The sequence below is a fragment of the Mauremys mutica genome, chromosome 5 (assembly GCF_020497125.1).
Source record: "Mauremys mutica isolate MM-2020 ecotype Southern chromosome 5, ASM2049712v1, whole genome shotgun sequence".
In the NCBI taxonomy this organism is placed as follows: Eukaryota; Metazoa; Chordata; order Testudines; family Geoemydidae; genus Mauremys; species Mauremys mutica.
Genome location: NC_059076.1, coordinates 77413232 through 77436570, shown reverse-complemented (window position 1 = coordinate 77436570; position 23339 = coordinate 77413232). Strand labels below are relative to the sequence as shown.

At 38.9% G+C, this 23339-nt stretch overlaps 1 protein-coding gene across 4 annotated transcripts in view; it reads left to right on the top strand.

The window, feature by feature from the left end:
- The window catches only part of GPM6A (glycoprotein M6A), a 319807-nt gene extending 310751 nt beyond the window's left edge, over nucleotides 1-9056 (top strand). For all 4 annotated transcript variants that reach the window (XM_045018381.1, XM_045018380.1, XM_045018382.1 and 1 more), the window contains one exon: nucleotides 6922-9056. In XM_045018381.1, the coding sequence (XP_044874316.1) occupies nucleotides 6922-7074 (153 nt within the window). In that variant the 3' untranslated portion in view covers nucleotides 7075-9056. The remainder of the gene's footprint in view (nucleotides 1-6921) is intronic.
- The last annotated feature ends 14283 nt before the right edge of the window (nucleotides 9057-23339 follow it).

Below are 23339 nucleotides of genomic sequence, written 5' to 3'. Positions count from 1 at the left end.
AATTACAACACAGAATACAAAGTGTACAGTGCTCATTTTATATTTATTTTTATTACAACCTAATACAAGTACTGTAGTGCAATCTCTTTATCCTGAAAGTTGAACTTACAAATGTAGAATTATATACAAAAAAAACTGCATTACAAAATAAAACAATGTAAAACTTTAGAACCTACAAGTCCACTCAGTACTACTTCAGCCAATCGGTCAGACAAACAAGTTTGGTTACAATTTGCAGGAGATAATGCTGCCCAGGCCTTGTTTACAATGTCATCTGAAAGTGAGAACAGGCTTTCGCATGGCACTGTTGTAGCAGGCATCGCAAGATATTTATGTTCCAGATGCGCTAAAGATTCATATGTCCCTTCATGCTTCAGCCACCATTCCAGAAGATGAGTGTCCATGCTGATGATGGGTTCTGCTTGATAATGATCCAAAGTAGAGTGGTCCAATGCATGTTCATTTTCATCATCTGAGTCAGATGCCACCAGCAGAAGGCTGGTTTTCTTTTTGGTGGTTTGGGTTCTGTAGTTTCCGCATCGGAGTGTTGCTCTTTTAAGACATCTGAAAGCATTCTCCACATATCATCCCTCTCAGATTTTGGAAGGACTTCAGATTCTTAAACTTTGGGTTGAGTGCTGTATCTATCTTTAGAAATTTCACATTGGTACCTTCTTTGCATTTTGTCAAATCTGCTGTGAAAGTATTCTTAAAATGAACATGTGCTGGGTCATCATCCGAGACTGCTGCAACGTGAAGTGCATGGCAGAACCTGGGTAAAACAGAACAGGAGACATACAATTCTTCCCCAAGGAGTTCAGTCACAAATTTAATTAATGCATTATTTTTTTAACGAGCATCGTCAGTATGGAAGCATGTCCTCCGGAATGGTGGCCGAAGCATGAAGGGGCATACGAATGTTTAGCATATCTGGCACGTAGATACCTTGCAACGCCGGCTACAAAAATGCCATGTGAACACCTGTTCTAACTTTCAGGTGACATTGTAAATAAGAAGCAGGCAGCAGTATGTCCCGTAAATGTAAAGAAACTTGTTTGTCTTAGCGACTGGCTGAACAAGAAGTTGGACTGAATGGACTTGTAGGCTCTAAAGCTTTACGTTGTTTTGTTTTTGAGTGCAGTTATGTAAAAAAAATACATTTGTAAGTTACACTTTCACAATAAAGAGATTGCACTACAGTTCTTGTATGAAGTGAATGGAAAAGTAGTATTTCTTTTATTTCATTTTTATAGTGCAAATATTTGTAATAAAAATAATATAAAGTAAGCACTGTACACTTTGTATTCTGTGTTGTAATAGAAATCAATATATTTGAAAATGTAGAAAAACATCCAAAATATTTAATAAATGTCAATTGTTATTCTATTGTTTAATGGCGCGATTAATCACAATTACTTTTTTAATCGCAGTTAATATTTTTGAGTTAATTACGTGCGTTAACTGCAATTAATTGACAGCCCTATTTGTGACACATCATTTTTAGGAACAGTCCTTCAAACTGCACACGCTCAGCCTCAAAGGTAGGGCTCATTGTCTTGACCTGCATGGACAAAAAGGGCTTCCCTTTAAGGACGGTTTTCTCCTTCACCAGAATGACATCTTCATGTTTGCGAGAGGGAGGTTAAAGAACCTCCCTCTCCCAAATCATGAAGATGCAGGATGAAGAGGCCGGAGCTCTGAGGAAGACTGTTGGTTTCTGTGCAACAGATGGAAGGCCATATAAGCTTTTTCCCCTATGGTCTGGCTACCACTGCCTGTTGGACAAGCAGCTCCCCTCACTGCCAGATTGGCCAGCATGTCTGTCGGTTTTTTGCTGTACTCACAGCAGCCCAGTGACCTAATGGATAGGACAGAGATTAGATTCAAATTGTTACACTTGACAGCTGTCCAGCACACATACTCGTTCCATAGGAGGCCTGGTTCCCTGACAAACTGGAATTGGAAGTGGACTATGGGGAAGGAATTCCCTAAAGAAGCTGGGGAACATGCTTGGAGCTTCTAATGTGCTGTAAAGCAAGGAGACATCCCTTTTCCCCTAGCCCTAACTTTCATATGTGGTGGGATGGGGATAGCACCAGACTGAGACCCAGTAGGGAGGCGTGAAGTGCTGATGGCAGCCCTCTAACAAGAAATAAAGATAATCTTCACTGTAAAAGTTATTGCGGGATAATTCCCAGATGATTGAATAAAGATGTGGTCTAGTTAAAAAACATCCCTTTTGCCTTGTCTGTTTTCCTGCCTGTGCGAAACAATGACAGATCTTTCCCATTAATGAATTCAGACTTTTTAACAAGATCATTGATATTCAAACACCAGTCCTTTGCAAAGCTGCAGATTGATAAAACTATTTTAAAATTCAAAGATTTAATACAAGTATCTGGCAGTAGCCAGAATATACATATTTGTCTACAACAATAAAGTTTTTTGTGTTCATTACCAGTCATTTAAGAATTATATTTAAGAATTTTTTCCATCTATAATCCCAGGGACTTCTGAGAAGCTTAAATGTTACAGTTAATTACTTTTTAAGAGCATGTATAGTCACAATAGTCATATAGTGTATTATATTAACACCATTGAATATAGGGATATCTGCAAGAGCCAAATTACTTCACATGTGCAGATCTATTTCCTCCTCACTAGCCTTCCTGAAAAGGAATGGGATTTTTGTGTGTGTCTTTACACAGTTGTCAGAGTTAGTCTTATTACGAAAGAAAGAGTTGTTCACGAGTTCCCATCTATCCCCAAATGCTGAAATATAGAAGAATCTAAATTTTTGTCAAGGAAATACGTTTTTTAAGAAACACATTCTGCTGTAAACTTATTTTGTAGAGCAAAATCATTAGACCCTTGGACCGTTTCTTCCCACTAGCTACCCTATCTTTTGAGTTCATAGTTGTATATGAAGGATACAATTCTTGTGTTTACAAAATAATTACCTGCTCATTCACCCATATTTATTTCCATGTTCCAGCTTGACAAATGAATGAGTCTGTTGGTGAGTTATTATGTAGAAGTACCTGTCTACTTTTAATTGATATGCCATATAAAAATTAACATTACAGGTCTTCTGGAAAGAGAAAAATAATCTGTTCTCTTGCAAGATTCTCGCTCTGGGTTGCACCACTCAGGGACTAGACTGATAGGACTTCTCATTCTCTAAACATTTTTTGGTTCCTAAGGGCAGTGGTAGCAGACAGGAGTAAGAAACAGCCACGCTTATCTGTAGTTAGGCACCATCTTGAACCTTTAAACTGCTGTTCTTAGAACTTTCCCGTCAGTACCTGAATGAGTAGGAAGCAAAGACTCTGCAAATAATAATATAAACAATAAATATTAAATTTACTGAAGGAAGTAGAAAGAACATTAAAAGGTTCATATATAAATAAAAACACAAATTGATATTTCTCCCAACTCTGAGAGGTGATGGTTAAGTTAGAACCTTGCAGTATGATATCTGCAGAGAAGCAGAATTACAAAATATATAATTCCTCTTGTCTTAAGATGCAAGCTGAACAGGATCCTTCCTTCTGGAGAGAAAGTGGCTTGAGATATTGCTGTAAGAAGGTGTAAACAATAATACTGCAACTGGACCAATAGCAATAAAGTGGTGTGGTTTTTTTTAATTGGCTCCCAAAAAACAGCCTTATATGACGGGAAGCTTATAGGATGCCTTCAGGGGGGAAGCATTTTTTCAAAATGTTGGCTAACTCAAATAAGGGACATCCAATTAAATTCTAGGGGGCAGAAGAGTTTGGACTCCCCTACTTTGGACACACATACTGAAAGACTGAATCAGAATATCTCCCTAAAGACCAAATGAGAGCAATAGGACTTCATAAGAGCATGGAATGAGGACGATGTCTGCCTGGCATAATTCTGAAATTGAAATATACCTGAGGCAGGCAGTGGAAGCTGCCCTGTTTCAGATTGAATCAACCTTGACATGGTCCTTTAGCTTTAGGCCAGCCAGATCGTAGAAGTGTGAAATTCAATTAGATGGCCATTGAGACATGGCCTTCTTAGTATCAGTGTTGCTTAGAAAATTGGTGTCAAATGAAACAAAAAGTTGCATGGACTTTGAAGGAACAAAATGGGCTTGCAATGTTATGTTCAATGAGGAAATGGGACCACCAGTTCACACTGCCTACGGCTTGCGTACCCAACCAGTTCTGGGCTTAACTCATGGCCAATCGCTTGCTGGTGGTTCGTCCAAGTCCTCCGGAACAGACCCCTTAGTTTAAAGAGTACATAACCCTCTTGCACTCGTCTTCCCTCCCAGTTGGTATCCCTATTTAACCCCTATGCTTGGATTACATGTGACTAGGTTCCTTTGCATGTACATGGCAATAGAAATTGTTTTCAGGGTGCCCCATTGTGCTCCGAAAAGCTAACATTGGCATCTATGGGGAGACAGGGGCGGAGGGAGGATGCATCTGTGGAAGGGAGAATGTCATATCTCGTACTGACATGTTTGGGCCTCTCCATGAACTCTAGGCTGGTATGTGGGGAGAGTATTCGCTATCTCCTTTCTGCACTAAGGAGTGGACATCTGAGGCCCCGTCCAAAGTTTGGTATGTCTGTAACTTCTGATAAGGACACCAATTACAGCTCCCCATCTGGAGTTCTGCTCACTATGCTTATCTAGTAAGAAGCAAGGTTTTAAAATAATAAAGTGATGGTTTATATCTATGCAAGATTCTGCTCCAACGTGATGTTGGAGTTCCTTTTTAATGAGTCCATTACACTGCCAACATTCTTCCCATGACTACATGTCCATAGAATCGTAGGACTGAAAGGGATCTCAAGAGGTCATCTAGTCCATTCCCTTGCATTCATGGCAGGACTAAGAATTAGCTAGACCATCTCTGGCAGATGTTTGTCTAACCTGTTGTTAAAAATCTTCAACGGTGGAGATTCCACAAACACCCATTCTTACTGTTAAAAGTTCCTTGGGGTTCTAGTTGGAGCACAGTGAAGCCTTAGGAAGTCTGAAGGGCCATGATCCATTTGCTGTGTGTGTAAAATCCTGACCACAGGCTCTGTCAGCAACTTTTCACATAGGCCCAAAGTCCAAAGCTTGGTTTGAGCTGGGGGCCTAGCTCACAATGAATCTTGCATAAATATAAACCATCGCTTTATTATTTTAAAACTTAGTATCTTGAGGATCAGTCATTAGATCCAGAATTTTATTTAGTTCTACAAGCTTAATTCATTGCCACTAGAAAATGACCTTCCTTTTAATAAACTTGAGCTCCAAAGGAAATTTCATTGGGTTTGTCAGGACTGTGGTACTTTGATTTTTTTTTAATGGGGAGGAAGGGCACATGTCAGACATATGTTTTACTTGACATGGGACTGTAGAGACACTTGTTTACTCTTAAATAGTTCATGATAGGCCAAAGACTAACTGGAGGGAGTTAGTCTTCAAGTGAGTTTCAAACTGGCAAAGAAGTTCAAACATTTATGTGTAGATCAAATAAAAAATGTCTACAGGGTCGTGTTTTCTCTGTGTTGCCTTTCTCCAAGTCTCTAAGAAAGATGTGTACCTTTTCCAATCACAAGTCCTTCTGGTAGATGGTATTCAGATGGCGAGGAGGACCTGAACCCCCTTTCCTCACATACTCAGTACTTGGGGAGCTCTGCCCTGTTAGAAGCCAAACTTTCATGGCTAAGTTTCCAGATTAGGGTAGAACAATGTGCCTTGTGTGCCAGGGCAGACTCTGTTTGATGGGATAAATTTTGGTCAGCTGCAATCTCAAATCAGTAAGGTTGATAAGGGTTACCAAACCTTTGTCTCTTCTGAGCTTTGCCAGGACTTTTACTATCAGAGATGAATGAGGCTTCTTGTTCAGTTGAGTGGCAGAGATCCATAACCCTCTTTGTTCCAACACTCCCCGATACAGAGACCATTCATGAATACCTAGCATGGATCAACTCAGACTTCCTGTGTGCATGATCTCCTTCCATGCCAGTTAAATGATAATCAGAAATTGTGGGACAAAGCCCACTCTCACATCTGCAACATTTCTTCAACACAGATGTTATTGTCCATTTGAATCAAGACCACCTTTCCGGAGACAATGTCAATGAACGTTCCTAGTACAGGATCACTGATTTATATTTGTTGTTCTTGGAGAGACCAAGGTTCCCTGAGTTCAAAGCCCTGTTTAGCGTGCCCCCAGCCCAATTGGATTTGGTTGGGGTGTATTTTGAAGTTGATTCTAATTGATTATAATAGTTACCATGAAAGTCTGCTTTATAGATGAGTCTTTCCTTTTCCTTCGTTGTAGGAGAGGGTAGAGGATAGGACAAAAACCCCAGGAGAATTCAGGATGGCTTTGTTGCCTTGCCTTCTGTAAAGATATCTCCACTAGTTTCCCAGGTTCTATGTGTTAGGGCAGTTCCTCAAGCATTTCTGGCCTTTCTAAGAATCCTGGAGCCAAGCAGATATATGGGCATCTACTTCAAAGTTTCTCCTGTATCAGAACCCACCTACACCTTATGTTGAACCAGATCCATGGTCTCATTGTAATAGTGATCTAGGGCTGATGGAGGGGCTCTTTTGTCACACAGTCTCCTTGCTGTTAGCAGAACGGAGGGTATGCCTGGGACACCCCTATGCCATGCTGATCCTCTGCTATGTTTTTGGCCTTATGGCCATTGCAACCAAATGTAAGTTAGAGCAGCCTACAGACTGCTCTATCACAGTGCAGAGAATAGCCCCAGGATCAATGAAGTTCAAAGGTGAGCTTTACACCGATTTTGCACTCCACTCCCTAACCTGCTCTGCTCAGTGCATTTTGATCCCATCTAAACATCTTGATCTTAATTTTTCAACTTTGAATATATTCTGTTTCTATGCAATTAGTTACTAACTCCGTATCTCCTCTCTTACAGGTTCATTATCTCATGGTTCTGTCTGCTAACTGGGCCTATGTGAAAGATGCGTGCAGAATGCAAAAGTATGAGGATATTAAGTCAAAGGAGGAGCAAGAGCTTCATGACATTCATTCTACCCGCTCTAAAGAGCGGCTCAATGCATACACATAAGAGAAACCTTGTCTTACTTTCTAACATTTGAATGCTTTGTTGTTTAACTAAAGGCCATCTAACCATTAAAAAAAAAAAAGAAAGTGCTTCTCACAAAAGATAGTTAGGGTGACTTGTAAATCGCCCAGGTACAATTTTTGGTTGTCTAGCACTTGGTTTCCTAATTAGTTAATAGTTTGTGTGACCATTCTCTACTGCAAAGCTCCTAAACAGCCTTTCCTGAATCCTCTTAAACAAATTAGTTCTGTTCTATCGAGGATACTAACTATTGTCAAATACGGAGATGTGTTTGATTTTTTTAATCACTTTGTATGTGTTATGCATAACACCTTTTGCATTGTTTCTTATATGGTTTTGAAAAAAATAGCTTTTTATACCTTTTAGTTTTAATTTCAGTATCTACTTTAACTACAGGTATATGTCAAAGGGACCATTGCACATTATGTACAATATCTAGAGAAAACACACTGATGAGTTTCCTTCATATTTGGAAGTCTTGCCAGATGGCCCAGTGGTCATCTTGATTGAGGGTCCTAAGAACATTTTAAACAATCAAAGGTGCAATTTCTAAATTTGTAATAGTAGGTAAAAAAAAAAGTGCTTCTTATCTTTATTAACATTGTATTATTCTTGATGTTCTTAAAGAATATTCTCTTTCATAGTTTTATTGCTGAGTATTCCTGTTTATATTGTGAGCATGCAGACCGTGGTGCTAATAATGCATGGCCTCTTGCCTGTTTAAAGGATGTTATACCACGGTTACCTTTAAAGAGTTACAGTATATAGACAAATGTTAACTAAATCATATAGCTATGCGTAGGTTTGTGCAGAATGATCTCTTTGTAATTCAACAATGGTTATGCTGAATTGGAGCTGTTCATGTGCTGATGTGAGCAATTACTGCTTAGCTACATTTATGAAAGTGATATATCAAAACTACGGCAACCTTACAAGTCAGAAGTCTTTTTACCTGCTTTAAAAAATTTAATGGATTGCACCTGTCTGAACTATATACGTATATTGTATGTGATATATTCAAGAAGGCTTCCATAAATGCAATAGCTTGGCTTGCAGCTTTCCTACACATACTGGTTTACCTGCATTATGTGAAAGTGAGGTAAAAGGCCACTTCAGAGCTTACTGTATGGAAGTGTAGAAATACAGCTGAACCTTTATTTTGAGTAAGAAAATGTTAACAGAAAGGTAAGTCATTAATTTGAAGGAAGTACCTGTATAAAAAACCCTACAAAAATCAGTATTATTGGACCAAATTTGGTGTTTGTTTTTGCTTCTTTTTTTTGCCTATTTCTAATGCTACAAGAATGCTGTAAATTGTCTTTTAAAGTGATGTATCCTGACAAGACATTTTTGTCAGTGTTAAAAATCCTAGATAGTTTTGTGCACTTATTGGACCATTGTGAATTCTCTCTCAGTGTAAGTGCATTTCTAATAAAAGTTCTTGAGTAAAACTCTTCTTTGTACTATTACTAGTCATGCATCATCAGTAATTTTTAACAATTCTTGTAGTAAGTAGAAGGTAATACTATAGTTATTTGTGGCATGGTTATGCATTAAGTAGTATTAGTTGATTGATTTTGGATTTTGTTTTTGTTTCTTTGTTTTTGTTTTTTTACACTTAGGCTGTCTTACAAGGTCAGCAGTTTTCTGGTATGTGCAGTACCGGTTCTGCAAAAAGTACTATGAACCTCTTTTGGATTCTGTATTGTAGTGTTTCAGTTTAGTGTCTTAAACAGTTTGTGATGATTTTTAAAACTATGTCTTTTAAACTCATGTAATGATGTTGATGCTTTTGGCTTTTCTCTGGTATTAGAGTTTGTATTTTCACAAAAAATGCTTTGTAGCAGGCATTACAATTAATCTGTTTTGTACATAAATGTGCCAACAGCTTGATGGTGGCGTTTTTGAAATGTAGAACAAAGTGCTTGCAAAAATGTAATAAACACACTTGTGTACTTTGTGTACTTATTAGTAGTCCTTGATGTGTTTTTTTTTCTTTTGTATGTACAGTATGAATCTAGAGATGGAAGAGACTGGTTAGTAGTGCTGGCTGCAAAATGATTTTCTCAGCTTGCAAATATTTTTAAGAGTTCAATATTTTTCCCATCTTGAATTGGGATGAAAAATTGAAATTATGAAAATATTTGGGAACTGGAAACTCCAGGATTTTTTGTTGCAGGTCAATCAGAATGTGTTGATAATTTCAAAAAGTTTTTGAAAGTGTCAGCCTTTTTTCTATAACTTTTTTCAGTCTAATTAGCTTACGTTTCAAAAGGGCAAGCCAGAAAACGGGAATTTTTTATTTAAAAAATGTCAAAATGAAATGTTTTCGCAATTTAAAAAAACATTCTCTGTGTTTTTGGAAATCGGGAAATTTGTCAACTCCCCCAACCCGGTTTTGCTAATAATTTAAATGTTAACAGATCAGCATTTGTAATGAAAAAATGATTAATCCAAAAATGGTTAAAATAGTCCCATCTCTCTGCCATCAGAGGAGTGTTCTCAAATCACATGTAGGTAAAGGGCCCAATTCACAGCCCTGCAAGATGAAGGTCTGCCTTACAGGCAGAAGTGAGCCCATGGAAATTTGAGAAATGTTACCCAAACTACAAATAATCAAGTATCAGAGGGGTAGCCGTGTTAGTCTGGATCTGTAAAAGCAGCAAAGAGTCCTGTGGCACCTTATAGACTAACAGACGTATTGGAACATGAGCTTTACCTTATAGACTAACAGACATATTGGAGCATGAGCTTTTGTGGGTGAATACCCACTTCGTCAGATGTATTCACCCACGAAAGCTCATGCTCCAATAGGTCTGTTAGTCTATAAGGTGCCACAGGACTCTTTGCTGCTTTTACAAATAATGAGTTCCCCATATCAGAATACCTGGTCATTTCCAGTACTGAACATCAGATATCACTTACAATACTTTTGGGCAGAGAGGAAAAATTCAAATATACTTTTCCAAAAGCTAGAATAGCAACACTCCTAGTGGAAGGAACTATCATTTCAGACAACAAAAAATACCTACAACACACACACACCCTGCATCATATTGTATTTGATGATTCGTTAATAAAAGCCTGAGTTTTCTTCAAACATGAAAATCAGCATTCACCATGTGGGAGTCTTTCCAGAACTTTGGAGTTAGTCTACTGTTCCGTGTGTTTCCCGAGCGTTGCTTCCTGATGAAGTGGGGAAGCCGTGCATGTTCCATTGACCCTGAGAGTTATACTGGTGGGAGATTTAATACCTGTAGGGCCGCCCAACCCAGACAGGCCCAAGGGTAGGAACCAGATGGAAAGCAGTCCACAACCCTCCAGATAAGCCAACAACTTAGCCTTGTAAAAAAGTAAAGGTATAAAAACACAGCAAGGTAGCCAGTCTGGCAAACAACATGAGAGACAGGGATGCCTAAGCCTTGTTCATGCTGTAAGCAAAGTATGACAGTGCAGGAAGGGTTCAGATGCAGGGTTCTATGAATCTCTCACAAAATCTCTAAGAGCAGTTTCAATATCAAACATGCTCTGTCCCGTTCCAAGAATAAAAAATACATTCTAAAGACAGATTTTTAGTAATTTTTAATAATTTTTAGTAATCTATAGTAAATTATAGATTTTTAGTAATTAGTCAAACGAGCAGCACAGGCATTCCAGTTCTTATATCTTAATATGTCCTGCGTATGCGTAACTATTGAGAACTCTCATTCACTCAGATACCAGAACGTCTTTCCCATCAGCTCAAGCAAAGTAGAATAGTCTGTCTCTCATAGGGTCCCCTGGTACTGAGGGCAATGGCGTTACAGTGCTAATAAAGAGTACAGTGACTAGTGTCTGAGACTTTGATAACCCTCATGCGTGTACTTCCTATCTGATTGTGAAGTAATTTAAATGTCAAAGTTTATAATTGCTTAAATAATGCTAAATCAGTAATGACAACTGATTTAAAACTATCCATTCATATTTGTGTTCATTACTTACTTAACGGTTGTTCACAGTGTTTGTGTATAATACCTTCTATGATCATGATTGCCTTAGCTGACATCATGGCAAATAGGAGGCAGACAGCATAGCAGCTGAGCATCAGCAACATAAGTCAGGGGAGAAAAAGGGTGTCCCACACCCTGTCAGTCATAATTTATAACACTGTAGGTCAGTGCATATTTGATTATTCCTGATTTTCCCCAGTACACAGCTGAAAACCTAAGATGAGGTGTCCAAAAATAGATTCCATAGTGGTTGCTTCTGCCTAGCCTTGAACTATGAAAGTCATGCCTCTCAAGAGCTTGATAGTCCATTTTAATAGCTTTATATGAAACTATCCAGTATATTAATTGTCAGTTGATATACCAAGTCCGAGAAGAGCAGGCCTTGTGATGAGTTTAGCAAACTGGGCTATGCTCTGAGACATTGTTTCCGTCTGGTTAGCAATGTGACACAGCATATCTAGCAAAATGTTACCTGCTTTCAAAAGGAGTAGTTCCATAGTTTAAAGAGAGATTTTTTTAATAGTATCCTCTAATTATTTCATCACTAACTATACGGAACTTGAATGTACAAGGTAAGTTTTACAAGGCCAACAAATAATGATCAGCCTTTTATGTTACAGAGATTGAAATAATAAAAAAAGAGGATTTGATGGCATGGTTACAAAGATACCTGTAAAACCTCCACTACCATCTCACAGGTCTACTGTTTATCAATATACGGATTATGAAATGGTAACCTACTCAGATTAATTATTTAAACTTTTATATTTAAGTAAAATTTATGAAAATCTAAAAGAAAATGATACAAATCCTGCTGGAAAGATGACTCTAGAATTTTTCAGCATAACTTACAAGAGCTGCATAAGGTAAATCGGTACAAAGAACAAGCTTTAACACGTATAACATATTTGTGTAGTAGAGCTATACTCTGAGTACATTTTACATGCTTAGAAAATGCTGATCCCAGTAGGATCACCATAAGAAAGTTACAGGAAGTAATAATATGTGTCTTTAAAGGGGCTGGTGGGAAAGATATACAGCATAGAACTGGCAAGAAAGGGACTGAATTTTTTTAAAAAGTCTGCATAGAACAGAACATTTTAAAGATTTCTTTAGTACTATAATAAAATCAGTTCATTCATTATTTTGCTTTGATGTGTCATGAAGGAATAGGAACATGCCTTTAACTACATGAGAAAATCCGTTGATTAAAGGAGTGACTGAATGTGACTAGTTAAGATTGAGCTGGTAGAGTTACACTAAGGTCTTGGAGCAGGGGATTTCTGCAACAATACATACTGTAAGTCCTGAGCACTGCATTACAATATGTACTAGCATACTTGCTTTACAGTTATAAATCTTTTTACAAGACTTCACCTTTTCAATTTACCTTAGCTGACTCAGGGAAGCACAGATTGCACTCTGCCTTTGTGCATAATTCATCCTGAGGTGCACAGGCAATGATTGCACAGCCATTTCCCCCAAAATGGGCAGCTTTTCATTTAAGCTGGAACCGTGCTAACTGATGCTGACTAGGCAATCTAATGAATCAGTGCATGCCCTGGCCACACCCACTTCCCATAAGCACCACCTATTTGTTGGGCTGTGCTGGTGAGCCACAGGTCACCTGGAAGAGAACAAGTTGGAGGGACTTTTCATTGCTGCAACCTCTTCCATCCTGTGTGGATTCTTAGGTTACAACCATCATGATTCCTGTTTCTCAGCCCTTCAGGACGACTGCTGTAAATAGCTCCCATACCTAAGTTGTTCCTCACAGCAGGTAACATATGGTAGCAGGTGGGCTGTCCTTCAGACTCTGCCTGTGAGATAGATGATTGGGAATGGGTTGCCTTTGGTTTTTGACATGGTGATGAGCGTCAGCCCAGGAGTAGAACTCCCATGGCTGGTTGGTGGGAGGGTGGTTAGGCAAGGTCTTCCTTCTGCAAGGGGCACTGGTCTCTTTGTTGATGCCTCTTAAAACTCTAGGCTGAGGCTGGACAGTGTGGTGCCAGCAGAGAGAGAGCTTTAATGTCTTCAGGTCTCAGTAGTTCAAATATGCCTCCTCTTTTCATGAATGCTCTGTGGCTGGAGAGGATGATACAGGGGATATGTGTGTATCTTCCATGAACTCCTAACAGCATGGGTGGATATACCACAGGGAAGCTCCTTTCTCACATGCTGCTACAGCTATGGCAATAATGGGAGTATTCGAGCTCGCAGCAAATGAGTTGCTAGCACCAGATTCAGATATGATAAGGGGCTCACATAGGCTCCCTACAGCCGGAAGTGCCATAAAGTCCAAGTAAGCTTTAATACGAGCCATATTCTTTAAAGTGCCCCTCTAAATATTTGCCTGCTCCTTCTGTGCGAAAGATGCTTTTTCAAGTGCAGACAGGCACATCACTACTTAGGAAAAGAGGATAAAAAGAGGAATTTCAGTCTGTAGCAGTGTCAGTCCTGTACCTTTCTATACATCCAGCTACATTTCTTTTAGAAATTAATTTCAACATAGGGCCATTCATCTCTACTGTGATTAATTGAGACCTATAAACTATTTCCTATGAGCAATTTCTCTGTTTGATTTTCATGCATATATTCGCCAAACTAATGCATTTTTTGGCTGTTTTCAGCTGATTAGACAGATTGGAAAGCTGCTTTGAGAAAGCAGCTGGGGATGCCCCTTGTGTAGGGGAACCCCTGGAGATGTCAAGTCAAAGTGAATGGCTCTATGCCAGGTGCTCTTGGTTCCCGTCCTCCCATCACAGGAAATGTGTCAGGGCATAGCTGGACGTGTTGCACACTTGGTTTAACTGAATGATCTGTTGTTCTTCGTGTGATTTAAAACATCTCTGAGGATCCAGGACTGGGGGAGAGAAAGTGGCAGAAAGGTGGCTTTGAGCCACCGCTCTTTGGGTGAAATCCTAGCCCCATTGAAATCAATGGGAGTTTTGCTATTGACATCAATGGAGTCAGAATTTCATTATAGCTTTTGGAGGATCTGGATTCTAGAGCAGCCAATCAAATGAAATTTGGGATTTTTGTTGGTTTGGTTTTTTGTAATTGAATTGTTCAGGGGGAAATGTTTTACTTTTCAAAAGTGGCTACAGTAAAAAACCAAATCATTATCATAGGTAGCCTGATAGCACTCTAGATGTTTCCTTGACATATGCACAGCTCAGATATAATGACAACAGAAGTGTTTCATAATGTGTGAGTGTTGGTTCTATTGGCATGGCATTGTCTCTGAGGGAATCACAGACCTCAGCCCACTCCAAAATCTAGTCAGTGGCTGACATGTTAGATACTTTTTTTTAATGCTCTCATTAAAAGCAAAGGAAAGATAAAACAACAAAAACAGCTAACAAGAGATATCTGTTCATCTTTTAAGCGTGTAATAACTGCAGATGGAGAGAATAAAAATGCATAATAAAATAATGTCAAGGCTAACTTTAAATAAAAAATGTGAGGAAAATCAGTAAGAAGGCAACCATTGTACCTATGTCTATAAATATACCTATTTTTGACTTCCACACTCCTCAGATATATAGGCAAATATGGGGTAAGCTAAGAACATAGTAGCAGCTTCAGGTCTTTGCATTTATCAGTTTAATTCAGAACCTGACTGTTAGTTTTAGTTGTTGCCATTCACATTAACATAAATGTAAACAATGTGCATCTGGTTCTTGAAGCTGGGTGTTTTGCAAATCATCCAAACACTTGACAGAAATGTTAAGCAGTATGGTATAACTGTATGAAGTAATTAATTGTTAATTAATGTTTGCAAATGTGTTGCTAAGCAGTTCTTCCTGCAGCTCAACTTAGTATTCCAAATGCTGTTCCTTCCCTTCCCATATACACATCATAGCTTTCTCTAGTCTGTTCGAGCCTCAATTTTAAGGTTTTTTTTTTTAATATCTCCTTATTCCTCCCTTGAAAGTCCCCAGCATCAGTATGGCCCTCCCTGTTGCAAAGAATTGCCAGACATGGCTTCAGCTCTGCTCTATAACCCACTATGACAGGCACAAGGAGTAGCGTTAACTGACTCTGAGAAGCTGGAAGCTATGTCCAACAACTCTCTGCCACAGCTACTGATCATACCTGACCTGTGTTCCCAGCCTGGTTGCCCAAGATCTGAGGCCAAGCTGATAACTTGAACTCAGATATCTGTAGAGCAGATCACTAATAAATTAAAACAATCATACCAGCCATAACAGACTATTTTATTGTCCTTCAATATATTTTTAATAAAAAGTAGTTGAGAGAAATCTATGTATAAAACATGGGAAAAATCTGGAAAGGGCAGGTTTATATGCACACAATAAACAGGTTACATTAAACTCTAGGTGGGTTCTGTGCTCTGTTATGCATTTATTAATATAGGAAGTAGGCCCCTTTTCTACTGTACAAAAACATATCTTTAAGTTGGTTTCTCATTTCCTACCTTTTAACTAACATTCAAGACTTGTTCTTATTCTTTCTTCAGGTCAGCTGATTGGACAAAAGCACATTTTCTTAAAACTTCAGGGTGAGGGGTAGTCACTATGTGGTGGGGGGAGAGTGGCTAGGGGCTATGGCAATTGGAAGTTCCAGTCTGCCTTGATCAAGAGACAGAACCTGATCAAAACATTAAAAAAACAATCTCTAGCTGAAAATAGAGGATATGTAATAAGATACACAGGGTATTAAAATGAGACCACACTGTATGTGGATCCTTTTTCCTTAGGGAGCTAACTATGAAAGAAAAGAAAAACTGTTTTCTAGTACACAGGACTAACAAAATTGTAGTATTTTGGATCATTTCTGTATAATATCACATTTTTACATTAAAGGATACACATTCAGATATCAGTGTGTACTGAATTTCTCATAGACCTCTGATAGAATAATAGGAGTGAAACCAACAGAGATCTACAGACAATTAAAAAGAGTTCTGTAGAAACTACTGTATAAACCTATGTAATTGTCATGTTATGGCAGGGAGTCATCAGATGACACCATTACACACAGTCACACAAGTTCTTTTTCTTATTTCAAGTTTTTAGGATTGGAAGAAATTGCTGCATTGTTGGTTTCCTGATACAGTTCTTTGTGGGAGCTGTGGTAAGTAGTAAAAAGAGTTGCCTGTTTTCCTTAATCTCTCTATGTACAATCAATTCTTGGGGCAGGGTTCGCTCCCTGGGAACAAGGACCATTTGGTGTTTGGGCTAAGATCCCTGAAAAAGGAAATTACCAGCATGATGTGGTTGACCACTTCTGTTCCAGGACTGGCATATAAATGTAAAGAAACAAGCAGCGCTAACAATATATCCAGACTTAGTGTCACTGATTTCTCCTCCAACAGAAAGCTGACCAACAAAGCCCCAACATCTGCTCCCTCTTGGAAGGGGTGGGGAGAGGGCAATGGTCCTTTCTAGAGAATTTTTTTTAAGTATTGAAGAGAATTAGTAGAAAATTATTTTCTAAGATATAATTTTATTTATTGGTTTAAAATGCGATAGAAAAATGATCATTGTCCATTACATTCTATATAGGATTTTCCCATAAGGGACCCAAAAAACATCCATCAAAATCACCTATAATAAAGAATATTATTTATCCCTATGTTCACATGCTCTTACAGAGACAAGTTGGTGTAATTCTCAGTAAGTCTACACAAATACATTACTTCACCTTTCAGTGCCCAGAAATCATCAGTGGCTCAGTGGCTTGGGACAGTGGCAAAGGAAAAGTAGTCTGTCACCAGTTCAAATCCAGATCAGATTGGCCATGACTGACAGTCACCATCAGAGAGCAGTTCCGTTGTATTAACTGGTGATCTGAATTACAAGGAATTCACCAGATCCTAACATCAGAAATGCTCCCAATATCAGAGAACTGGAAGGGACCTCAAGAGATCATCTAGTCCAGTCCCCTGCACTCATGGCAGGACTAAGTATTATCTAGACCATCTGTGACAGGTGTTTGTCCAACCTGCTCTTAAAAATCCCCAATGATGGAGATTCCACAACCTCCATATCCTTGGTCAAGTCTTCCCTCCTCTCTGTAGGTATGTGACAGGCCATTTTGTCTTCTCATACAAATGACTCTATACCCCAGTTGGATAAAACCCATGTATAGTTTATTTATGTTATCTCAACCACCCCTTTTAGAGTCCCATACAGCAACTCTAAGTACAGTGACAATAATCATCCTCCTTTGAAAAGGGAAGAGATCTCGCCATGCACAGATCTCTTTTTACTCTGGCCTTAGTAGCCTCTCCTACTCACTCTTATTCCCCCCTTGCACTGCCTTCCTGTGTGCCTTTAAATTCTTCCAGTTAATGGGTTCACTAGCTCCTTAGCTCTCCCCAGCTCAGACTGATTGAGTAATTAGCCCCAGCTTACCTCAGTCAGGTTCTTCTCCAAGGAAACCAATTTGAGGTACAGTGTCCAGAGTGCTGGTTCAGCTGCTGGTTCTCAGCACTCTGTCCCAGTCATTGTGACTCCCCATTTGACAAGTCCAGCATGATTCTCCAATGTGTAATGTCATGTTAAGCTGGCAGAACTCCACCGAAGTAAATCATAAAAAGGTAGTGAAGAATAAGGGCCTTTGTCTCCGACCGCGGAAACTGCTATATACTCAAATGACCTGAACATCGCATATGGATGATCCTAGAGTATCAATAGGCAAATAGCTTTGGTGAAAGTAATAACTGTTCTGAAACTTCTCTCATTTCTCAAATCAAAGTACTGAGATTCAGGAAAGTTGGGTTAACAATGGGCCTTGACTCAGTTGCCTTGAAACAGTGGGATTTGTGCCACAGTGGCTGGACTATAGAGTGCAGAGTACTCTGAACACATATTACAAAAGTACCAGTAATGCTTCTTGCTGTTTTGTGGTGGAGGGGGTGTGGATGGCTACAACTGGGGCCTGTGGAGTCATCCCACCAAGAGATTCCACCACCAGGGTTACGATAATGGAGCTAACCCAAAGAATGTTGTTGCCAAAGAGAAGGCAGGAGGAAACCTCCTCGCAACAAAGGTGGGAAGGTATCAACAGGAAAGCCTGTAAAAAGGAATGACTACATTTCATATAAGTAGCCAGTTTTAGAAATAATTTGGTTTGAATGTAAGATATATTTTACCAATAGCACTAACAGCTCCATAATATTACCGAGGTAAATATCCTAGTAATAGTAAAATAGAATTTTTTTAAAAATGAGATGTTCTTCTGAATAAGAACAACATCTGTGTTAACTCTAGCTAAGACCAAAATTATATTGGCTGCCAGTTCTGAGGCTTTAGAGCAGGGGTCGACAACCTTTCAGAAGTGGTATGCTGAGTCTTCATTTATTCACTCTAATTTAAGGTTTTACGTGCTGGTAATACATTTTAATGTTTCTAGAAGGTCTCTTTCTATAAGTCTATAATATATAACTAAATTATTGTTGTATGTAAAGTAAGTAAGGTTTTAAAAATGTTTAAGAAGCTTCATTTAAAATTAAATTAAAATGCAGAGCCCCCCGGACCAGTGGCAGGACCCAGGCAGTGTGAGTGCCACTGAAAATCAGCTCGCGTGCCGCCTTCGGCACATGTGCCATAGGTTGCCTACCCCTGCTTTAGAGTATAAGTTAAATATCAGCCAGCGTTGGGAAGAATTTCCTCCAGTGCTACAGTATTGGACACTTTGATAAATTATGTGGAGGCTATTCTGTTTTTCTGTAATGTCCAGAACTGATCACTGCCAGAGATAGAATAACAGACTAGATGGATCATTGGGGTAAAATTCTGGCCCCACTGAAGTCAGTGTCAAAACTCTATTGCCTTCAGTTGGCCCAGGATTTTTCAGGTCTTTTCCAATGAGGCAATTAATATCAATATTGACAGGTTTTTAAGGTAAAATAATATCAACACCCTGATATAGTATAAAGGAATGGTGTTAGAATAACCAGCTAGATGGTCAAAGGATACTCAGACTAGTTTAGTACAATCTTTCTTAGTATTGCTTGTGTGTGTTTGAGTAAATGGGAGTAGTTACAGCAATTGAAAATCTGGGAAGAAAGCCTTGGTGAATTAGCATTTGACTAATTAGAAAAATCATTCAGGCCTTGATTTGGGAATTGAATTTTTCCTTTCTGTTACTATATCTTTCTGCTAAGTACAGGAGTCTAGGGTAGATTAGTAATTATAATGGCCTGAATGAAACTGTTCATAAAATGGGAACACATTTTGTGATTATTTTTTTTGCAAATAATGTATACCTTTTTAAATCAGAAAATTTAGAATTTTAAATTTTATATTTCTTTATTTTCATATAGCTGTAGTCCTGAATTTAAGGACTTACACTTGAGCTAGGTTATTCTAGGTTGTCCATTAGGTAGAGTATCAGGATAATTGTCATTTAGCATTTAATTTTCAGGAACATGGATTCTCAGAGTGATACTGGAGAGTTAATATAAACATAATTATGTTATGAATGTACCTTTCCTGTGTGTTTTCTAACTAAGTTACTAATTATTTTGGATAATCAATAAAATTTGTAAAACTGCAGTTGTCTTGAATCTATTTCTTTCATCTAGTTCCTCTCAACTCATGAGAAATTTGGCTCATTTAATTAAATGTAGTTTTATTGTTTTAAAAACCTTATTATTCTCACATAGGTCTTTGAAGATCAAAGTGAATCTTTGACCACTTACATGTTTGGATTTGTATAAAATTGGATGCAATAGTTTAATAGTTCTGTAACAATACTAAACTGAATTATTAGACCTGTTTTTCTTCCTTTAATTATTGTGTGCTTGAAAGAACCCATGCAGTAATGTGCTGTTGTAACAATATCCTTGTAAAACTGGAGCAGTCTAATCCCTGATGCTGAAGTCAACAAGATTATTCTGAAAGAGATAAACATTAGTAAAATGGTCTAAAAAGGAACAGCATTATGGATTCCATTTTTTTTCAGTCTCTCTTATGTAGGAACCACCCCATCATTTCAATAACGGTATGAAAATGTTATAAAAGGCACTAACTGTGGGTGAAATGAATGCTCTTAATCAGTTTTGCAATCATTCACAATTGTATTTGAACATACTTTCCATTAAAATAAATGCAACAAAAAGAATTGGTCTTCCTATGTGTTGTTTTGTGATTTTTAATGACAAGCGGAAAATGGTTGAACAGGAAGATGGCTACATAGAAGTAATTACATAATTGTTCCCATCCTGAAATTTGTAAAATACTGACATCTAGAGGAGAATGCACATGGAGCAGAAGCATGAATTTAGCTAACAACAAGAAAATCTAAGTTGGATAGCATACTAGAACCCGTCTCTTTGCTCTGTGTGTATGTTTAGAAATATTCTCGTATTATATCTTAGATTTTTCTAGGAACATCCAAGTCTAGCTATAAATTAATTTCTTAATTATATTTTATACAATAAGTCAAAACCAAGGATTGCATACCTGTGCCACTGGTGCACAAGGCATGGTTTAAAGACATTTGTTTTCAATCACCAGAGAAATGCACCAATGACCGACAGACTTATACCTCCAGACATTACTTATTGTTCCTAAGATTTTTTTTATTTTATTTTTGCAATTTACTTTTTAAAAACAGTTTTGGTGCAATTCTATGCATCATATCCGTCCACTATGAACAACAGTGTAGTAGAAGTGTAAGGGAACATGATGGCATTATTTACATCTATTTCTTTAAGAGTCTGTTTTTTCCACTGCATGATACATGTCTAAGGAATTGAAGTCAACGCAGGTTACTCATATCCTCCAGTAGGAAAACAGAGTCCCTGGACTTTTAGGACCTCTTTATGATCTTTCAGTCAGTCCAAATGTCCTTCCAGCCACTTAATGTCAACAGTAAAATTAAATAGTCTGGAATCCCAACCCCAAAACAATTACCAGACTATGACTGGTTAATGCATTAAACCAAAAAACTCCTGAAACATTTCTATGATTGTCATGGTAGCAATGAAATTACAAGAACATCTGCGTAGACATTAATGTCACCCAGCAACATAGCAAAAGGGACGTCTGATCAGACAAGCATACAAAATGCTCAGCAAAGAAATGAGTGATAACTAGATGAATAGTGCACTCATGCTATTCCACTTAGAATTCTGTCCTAGGAATTTCATACAAGGTGGACGCATGCTTCAAATAATAACAAAATGACTGTACCTAGTTTAAATTGTTTTAACTTTGAAAAGTGGCATGATAAACATGGCATGGGGCTTCTCTGTTTATTGCCTGTAGATTCCCACATCAAGTATGATCAGTGTACAAGGGGAAAAAAATCTTGTTCTTAACTGTTGCACCTGCAAATGCAACTTAGTCTGTAAAAGTCAAGTTGGTTGTTTTCCTGGCTCATGAAGCATCTCCAGTAACAAATACACTGCAGGACAAATTTTGCCTTCAGTTACACCTATGCAATTCCAATATTTTCAAACTCTGGTATCTATTAGTATGTACCTGTGAATCCCATTGTCTTCAATAAGGTTACACAGGTGTAACTAAGGACAGAATTTGGCTTTGCAACTGGACCTTAGTTAAAATTTTGTTAATTCATAAACCAGAATGGAGTCCATTTCACTCTCCCTTTGTTCTGGTGCCTCTACAGTGGCAAAAGGGAGTAAGTAGTAGAAAAACTTTATTTTTGTCACTAAGGGCAGTAGTTAGGACTCCAACTACACCAAGGGAACAAGGCTATTCATTAACAAATTACCACTTTTACAAAGTTACTTTGCTGAGTAGAATCACACTTTACAGCCATAAATATTGGACCTGATTCTCCTCTCACTGACGCTGGTGTAAATCAGGCATAACCCCACATTAGAAAAATAGAATTTCACAGTTGTAAAGCAGAGTGAGAGGAGAACCAGTCCCAATATCTGTCCATATACTTGAGAAATGTTGAATAGTTCTAAAAAGTAGTTGTTACTCAATGATGGTGAAAATACATCAAATGAGAAATGACTGTTTTTCTCTAAAGCTAATGCATAATTTCTCAGTAAAAAAGTAGTCCCAAAATGCTGCTTATTTATTATGCTGGGTGAATGGATAGTTTAAGGCAGTGTTTCTCAGCTGGTGAATCATGACCACCACCGTACTCCCAAATGGATCATAAAAGGCAATCGGGTGATGGGGGTGGGCGTTGAAAGGCATTGATAATTTTATTATAATCCAAAACAAAGAAAATCTTGCTCCCCACTCCCTGCATGTCTTTACCCTTCAAAGTCAAGTATTCATCCTTTTGAAAGCACCTCCTCTGAAACATTCCCGCACCATCAAACATTGCTTAGGGCACAGTGAGGGTTCCATCAACCCTGTGTAGCCAAGGCTGTGTTTTGCTGTTTTATCCCATAATTTTTCCCTCTCTAAGTGCTGTTTGAAGAAGGGATTTTTTTCAGTCGATCCCTTTTATGTATTCCGCAGCTGCCCAATGGCACAGTTGTCATGGCAAGTGCTCTGGATTCATTCTTAACACATGTCCCTGATATTTCCATCTTCGCTCTGGATGCCCTTGGAGATAAAGAGCTGCTGAACTCTCCAATGAATCTCAGTATCTGTTATAACTTCATCCCATTCTCCACCTAGTATTTTCCTGAGGCATTTGCTTCTGTAGCTATTTAGGCACCTGTCTTTACCTTGGGTGGATTTCCAGCTTTCACAGCCATATATCAAGGTGGAAATCACATTTGAGCTGAAGATTCGTAGTTTGTTCTTCATGCTTTAGGATTTCAATTACCACATCTTGTGCAAGCTTGTGAATGCAGCTGCCCCCCAGTACAACCAAACAGTACAACTAAAGAACAATAAAGACCAGGGCCCAATAAGTACAACCAGCAGGGGCGGCTCTAGAAAATAGGCTGCCCCAAGCAGCCGTGCGCAGCGCCGCCCCTTACCCGGTCCCGCGGCGGGTCCCCTCTTCCCGCGGCTCCGGTTGAGCTCCCGCAGGCGTGCCTGCGGCAGGTCAACCGGAGCCCGGGACCAGCGGACCTGCCGCAGGCGTGCCTGCGGGAGCTCAACCGGAGCCGCGAGAAGAGGGGACCCGCCGCAGTCATGCCTGCGGCAGGTCCGCTCCTCCCGGGCTCCGGTTGACCTGCCGCAGGCACGCCTGCGGGAGCTCAGCCGGAGCCAAATGCCGCCCCCCAGGGAAAGGGCCGCCCCACGCGCCTGCTTGGCGCGCTGGGGTCTAGAGCCGGCCCTGACAACCAGAGAACAATAATGATGATAATCCTAGTGGAATACAAACGTGTGGTTTAGCTAC